This window comes from Acanthopagrus latus, chromosome 2 (assembly GCF_904848185.1).
Source record: "Acanthopagrus latus isolate v.2019 chromosome 2, fAcaLat1.1, whole genome shotgun sequence".
Classification (NCBI taxonomy): domain Eukaryota; kingdom Metazoa; phylum Chordata; class Actinopteri; order Spariformes; family Sparidae; genus Acanthopagrus; species Acanthopagrus latus.
Window position 1 is genome coordinate 17,855,428 of NC_051040.1, and position 6,698 is coordinate 17,862,125.

The 6,698-nt window shown below is 40.0% G+C and overlaps 1 protein-coding gene across 7 annotated transcripts in view; it reads right to left on the bottom strand.

Annotated features, from left to right (window-relative positions):
- LOC119005117 (cytoplasmic dynein 2 heavy chain 1) overlaps nt 1–3,161 on the bottom strand; it is a 105,055-nt gene extending 101,894 nt beyond the window's left edge. For 4 of the 7 annotated variants that reach the window (XM_037072676.1, XM_037072667.1, XM_037072649.1 and 1 more), the window contains exons 1-5: nt 2,069–2,251; nt 1,406–1,579; nt 1,008–1,146; nt 552–670; nt 21–165 (exon numbers count right to left, since the gene is read on the bottom strand). In XM_037072676.1, coding sequence (XP_036928571.1) covers nt 21–165; nt 552–670; nt 1,008–1,146; nt 1,406–1,579; nt 2,069–2,251 — 760 coding nt within the window. Of the gene's footprint in view, nt 1–20; nt 166–551; nt 671–1,007; nt 1,147–1,405; nt 1,580–2,068; nt 2,309–2,989 lie in introns of those variants that run through there. The other 3 variants (XM_037072639.1, XM_037072623.1, XM_037072632.1) reach the window with 3 other exon arrangements.
- Nucleotides 3,162–6,698: the final 3,537 nt, after the last annotated feature.

Genomic DNA, 6,698 nt, shown 5'->3' on the forward strand with positions numbered 1-6,698 from the left:
TGTGAGAGAGAGAGTCCCACCGATAACGTCCATAAGTCGGACCATGCGCGTTTCTGGGTAAGGCTCAAAGTCAGTCTGCCTCCAAACATCATCCAGAGAGTCTCTGCTCTGCTCCACCAGATCCACAACATCAAGCATGGACAAGCCATCAAGGCCAATATACTCCTGGCGGAAAACAAAGGGACACTTTGGTGTGTCAGTTTAGTTTTTAGTTTTCTCCCAGCTGCTTCACTGCAATAAAAAACATTGATTTCTAAAACAACCATAAGACACTGTTCAAAACATAATGAGAAATAATGTAAACATTAAGACCAACAATGTTCAGGTTTTTAAACTTCAACCTAAGATGGAAAGAAAGGCTTTCTTCTACAAACTAATCTGCAGAATAACTGACTTGTACAGTTACAGTTTACGTCTAAAACATTGTAATTCAGTCAGCAATCACCATGTGTACACATAAAAAAATATGTAGTAAATGTAACGACTGTATTGTAATGAATGTTTTGCCTTTCATGAGGCCAGCCCTGATACACAACTGTTTGCTTGCATACCTTTTGTATGGGTTTAAATAGCTCAGTGAAATGTGTTGCCCTTTCTCTTATGCTGTTCTTTTCCGCAGACTCAGAGAGATCAGCCCAGTACTGGAATTCATCACTGGGAGTCAGGATGCCTGCATAGCGGAGAATAAGGTGTAATTTAATTTTCAAATCAAAATGTATTCTGGTTGGTTTCAAACTAATTTGAGAGTGGGGGTTTTTGTTGATGTTTTTTAACCAGGCAACTTCCTTTCTGAAGAAATGAACAAAGCGAAATCATGTTTAGTCAGACATGTATCAACTCTTCCTGATAGGCCATATGCATATGTGCTAGCAAGGTGTTTTGCCAAATGGCATGTCAAATCTTATTTCACTCCAAAATTTAAATATGTCCAATATTCAATATTTTAAAAAAACTTCTATAGTCCGTACCTGTGTATATCTTGCAGTAAAAAACATATGCATGCATACCAAGGACATCTTCCTCCGTTCGGCCTTTCATGGCAGAGGGTTGAGCTCCAGTCTGGCGGACCACTGAGCCCAGGCCAAGCTCCAGCTCACTCAGCAGGCCTGCCAGCTTAGGATCAAATACTGAACGCCACCGCTCATCCTTGAGTGAAGTGAACAAGAGGAAAAACTTCTTTAGAGCAGATACCTTTATGGCTTATTTAGATACTCTCATCATCAGCTTGAGCAATATTTATCATCATAATGCTGATGTAAAACTAATTTACAATCATTTGTTTTAAATATGCCCCATTTTTTTCCTTTGAAATTCTAATAGTCTAAAACCACAAATACAGAAAATAAATTGACTAAGTTTGTGGCATGCATCTGTCGGATTCTTGAATACACTGGGGTGGGCTCACCTTCAGCAGAACAGGTGCAAAGACTTGTCTTACAGCCTGGTAGAGTGTGTTAATGGGAGAGTCCAGCATGGACGACACAAGGAGGCTCTGGTGGAGGTTGTCCTCTGTGATCACTGTGGGATGCAGCTTGAAGAACACCAACACCTTCTCTCTGCTGTGCCCCGACGCTTCAATCTGAAAAAAGAGCGATGAATTGTTGAAAAAGAAAAAAACAAAGTCAACGCATGATGATGAATTGGTACGTTTAAAGTATGAGGCATGAATAAAGTAACATAAATTGCACATACATATGACCCTTCTTATTTGACACACGGTTAAAAATAAGTAAAAGATCCAGGCTCAAAGTTTATAGTATCACTCAGTATCGTTCAACCACAGAGAGTAATGCCATCGTTCTTGTAAGGGGTTTATTTCAAATTCAAATTCAAAAAACTTTATTTGTCCCTTGGGGGCAATCAAATGCACATGGAGTAGTTGTACACAGACACAAACAAGTCAGCACCTCAAGTACACAACCCAGCATGTTAGTTATAGTTATTTATTATGTGTATTTAACCAAATCCAAGTTAGGATTTTCCCCTATGAGCTCAGTAAATCCTTTCACATGGATACACAACTTCTAGTAAACCCTGCACAGTAAAAATGCTTTAAACTTTTTGTTACCTTATTTGACAAGTGAAGGTCATTGTCATATCTGCTGACAGACAGGACAAATTCATTTCCATCGTCCAAGAAGTTATTGAGCTCTGTGCTGTCGTCCAGGGACGATGAAGGCTTTATCCCATAGAAGTTTCCAGTTGTGGTCAGGATAAACCTTTTGCGGGCGTCATCTGAACTGTAGGGCATCTTTCAGCAACAATAATGAAGTGATACTGAAGAAAGCTGAGGCATACAAAAAAAATCCTGTAAAAGATCACTCAGTGGGAGGGACAAGGCTTAATGGTAACTATTGTGTAAAACAGACATATAAATCTCAAGTTACAAGGTTATTTCTGCAGATGATTTCAACGGAATGAACTTTCCTCATTTGAATCATGAGAGTTAGCATCTGAGCACCATGCTACAACTTGCTGTTGCATCAGGACCAGTCCCAGTTGGTGCCTGATAAGCCTTTAGAGGCACAAACTGGATCATTATCTTCAGTCTGGATACGCTTTAACCTATATGTAATGTAAAGTTACAGTCTGTCAACCCTAAAACACACGTCAAACCACATCTCTAAGTGATGCGCTTGAGCAGCACGGATATCGTTTGCCAGACTAACGTTATAAAGTAAGCTAACTTTTCTACGGATCTTAAATGTGCTAGCAATGAAACGGCGCTAGCTTATAAAACCAGCATCAATTAAGCTAGCCCTCTGTGTTCATGCAGCTTCTTCTACATGCATAGAAAGGACTCAGATAATGTTTGCAAAGTTATGGTGCAACATTAAGGCAAAGCATCGGCAACAGGAGGGCTAATAACATCAGCTAGCTGGTTAGCTAGCTAACTTTGGCTCGCCGCCTCTGCATTAAAGTTAAGCATTTAAGCTGGCAAGTTAACCTTCAGCACGATGACAAGCTAACAGGAACATTGGTTTCATACCGTTTTGCCACCAAATGCTGTACTTTCGGAGCTCTCGGTAACTTCATTCGTGATACGAAGCTGTAGCAATTTACTGCTCGTATGTTTTCCAGGATTATGCTTGCGTGGTTACCAGGTAGCAACTACGATCCCTCGCACCACGTGACACAGTGGAGCCACTGATGTCATAGTGGAACTGGAGTTCTACGCAATTTAGGTACGCCATTTACTTTTTACTGCAGCAGAGCCTCACAGCACCGCTGGTTTAAACTTTCAGGCTTATAGGTCTTTCTGATTAGCTGAAGGTCTCCTGACAAGTGTAATTTGTCCATGCGTGTCATTTGTGCTTTTTTTTTCAACAGTAACAAAAAGAAAACTGTTATTTGCACGCATTTGATAACCACAACTCCCTTTTTGGGTGTAACATGAACTTCACTCGTGTGATGTGTTTCAAGTGTAACGTTATGCAAGTGTTGCAACTCACATGTGGTTAGTGTAACCACAGCCACTTTTAGATTTCCATTGAGAAAAGAGCAACGCACCTGTTTCCTTTCCTGTGGTGTAGTGACTTCTGAGAGGAGATCATGTCAGGTGGCACTGAGCAGGTAGGTAAGTCAGAAAATAAAACAGTTATCCCCCCCAAAAAATTAAAAAACATTTAAAAAAAAAAAAAAAAAAAGTCTTTTTAAAGCTAAAAATCCTTACTACACTCAGCTGAAAGTGTCAGCACACACCCCATCTGATGTAAGTGTACAAGCTCAGTGGTGCATCCAGAGTGTATATAATGTCCTTTCAGATAATTTTGAGATTTCAGGGTGCTGGAGACTTGGATTAAGCCGCATGAGCTGTATTTTATGTTTGGTTTTGTATTATTTTCAGTTATTTTTCACGATTTAAAACAAGTCCCCATCTACTTCAGTTGTTTATGAGAATGATGCCATACTGTTTTGCTGTGAAGCTCCCAAAAATATTTTGTGAACTACAAAATTTCACCCAATTTTTCTTCAGCATGAGTGTGTGTACATAATCATAAATTATTTATTTTTGGTTGAAATTTCTATGCCCCCTCTTCTGTGTGTGTTGTGAACTGTACTGTATTTCTATGGTGGTTTACCTGGCCTCAGGTTTCCCTCGAGGCAATTTATTTGAACAAGAGTTCATTCAGGAATATGCCTGACCGCTATAAGAAGCCCCTCTTCAAGAAGGGGCTTCAGTGCCAGATGATATAGAAAGATCTATGCCTTAAAGGTCTTATCATTTCAATTGCTAGTTTACTTTGTGAATGAATGTTCCTTTATCGCAGCAAAGTCACAATTGATCCTCAAACTGATTGCCACACAGGCAATTTGATAACTCTAATGCTCAGACATCTAGTTGGTGATCGAGCGGGTGGCTAATTTTTGCCAGTCTCTATCAATGCCCATGTAAACATAGCTGTTTATGAAAGTGTAATGCTAAAGTATGCACAGTATTCAGCATTCAGTTCACACCCCACAGAATAACATTGTGAGACATAACATATGTCAGTGGATTTCCCTTTCTGTCACTGAACTTATATAGGCAGAAGGGACACACAGTGTCCTCACACCCAACTGCTCATTTACAGAAAAGCTGAAGCTGTGGGAACACTCTCATATAGACATACATTACTAAAATAAGCTGGTAACTATATGAGATTGTTCAGAATTCCCCTGAATGATGAGAACTGATTTGTTTATTAACTCTTTTGGGGATGTGGTTGTGATCTTAAAAGCCTTTCCACCCACACACGGCCCACAGACACACACATTTTGTTCAGCTCTCTAAGCAAGAATGTAAGGGAACCTGTGGGCGTTATGGGAGGTTATGCAGACGATCACTTTTGAATCAGTTTTCTAAGTTCTCTTGAACGTCCCTCTCGGGCCAGTGCAGGCAGCTTTAAAAGTTAAATGGTCATCACATGTCACCAGAAATTGCCACCTCCATAATTTCACATCACTGTCTTTTCAATAAGGCACACAGCTTCTTATCTGACTGATAATGCCCCACTTGAAAAGACCACGTTCTATTTTACAGTCATTCTATAAACATGTTACATTCACTGTATATAAATACCTTGTAACTGTTGACACACCAGTGATTCAAAAGCACACTAGATATACATAAGTGTACCAGAAATGTGTTGTGACAGGCAAAAGCGAAATCATGGGGGTGAGTCAACTGAGGAGGAGCACCCGGGAACACTTTCTGGATAGTTTTCTCACATTTACAGGGATACACATGGAAAATCCCAGAAACTCCTTTTTGTTCCCCCCCGAATTATGTTATTGTGAAAATAAATCCAGGTGTAGCACAATTTCTCAGCAAAGAGCATTGTTCCCACAATGTAGCAGCACTTGTTTCACAGTCTTTTAATCCTTTGATACTATAGATTTTTATCAGTTAAAAAGCATGCTGGCCAACTTGTTTTTGGGCATATTTGTGGCAATAACTGTGACAGACTAGTTGACCATAAGGCAGTTGTGTTATGGCATAAACGCCACTCAATTACGAAACATACAGTTTGGTTTTCTGACCACTTTTCTCTGACTTCAGTGGAATTTATCATGAGACCAACGAAAGCTGTAAAGGAGAACTCACAAGGAGCTTGTGAAAAGCGTGCAAAGGCATTCTTGCTGAGCAAACACTGATCGACATTAATGTGCCCTATGGGATAGAAAACACTTTTATCTGATTTAAATCAGATCAAGTTAACTCATTACACATTATGTCCAGTTGCTAAGGCCAGGGTAATTCAGTTAAACGGAACCTTACAAATTGAAACAAAAAAAAAACTTTTGGAATTAAGTGGGTAATGAAAATAGATAAATACAGGATTTACTGATCTGATTTTGATTTGACAAACAAAGCGATGAAAAACAGAAGTGAAAACATGTTCTATCATGTCCGGTGGGAAGAACAAAGAACAAAACCTGAATGTGAAACACTGTGGTTATGCTAGGTGGTACGAGCAACCCAAGCTGTGAGAGTTTACTGTACGTTCTGAAAAACAGCACGGCAGATGTTTCTAAGGCATAAAATGTCAATCACAGGCCACTTTGACCCAAAAGCCACAGTTCACAGTGGTCCATTATATACTCAAAAACACACAAACTCAGATAAGAAGCATCTTCACGATGAATCATCATCCGGACATGTCAGTGGTGCCCAGTTTGGTGGCAGAATGGAGCAGTGCTGTTCTGTGAAATAAAAAACTGATGGGAGGCGACTGAAATATTGTGTGGCTCTGTGCAACTTCTGTGTTGGGCTCAGGCCAGTTGTACATTTATGTAAGCGGACGTCATTTCTGAACTACTGTGCCCACTGTTTCACTCTCTTCCATGGAGAGGAAAGAGGCACTGAGATGAGGCACTCGAGACCGTGGGTAAAGTCCCATCCATTGGATTGTCACAGGAAATCCGACCTGCACAAAGAAATCCGCAGTCCAGCAGCATTAAACCACCTGAACAAAGCGTCCACAGGCTTAAGTTGTTACATAGTACTCCTTTAAGTATACTTTGTAGCAGCCTTGTCAGACCAGTTAACTTGGACATGATCAATTAACTAATTGAAGTATCCCCAGATGTTCTTGCAATCAAAAATTAGGTATCTCGCGCTTGTATTTCACCTGGGGCTGTCATAACACCAGATTTAAACTACACCGTTGTCATGGTGTGGGTTTTTGGTTCATTCATTTTCTGTGAAATTTTGT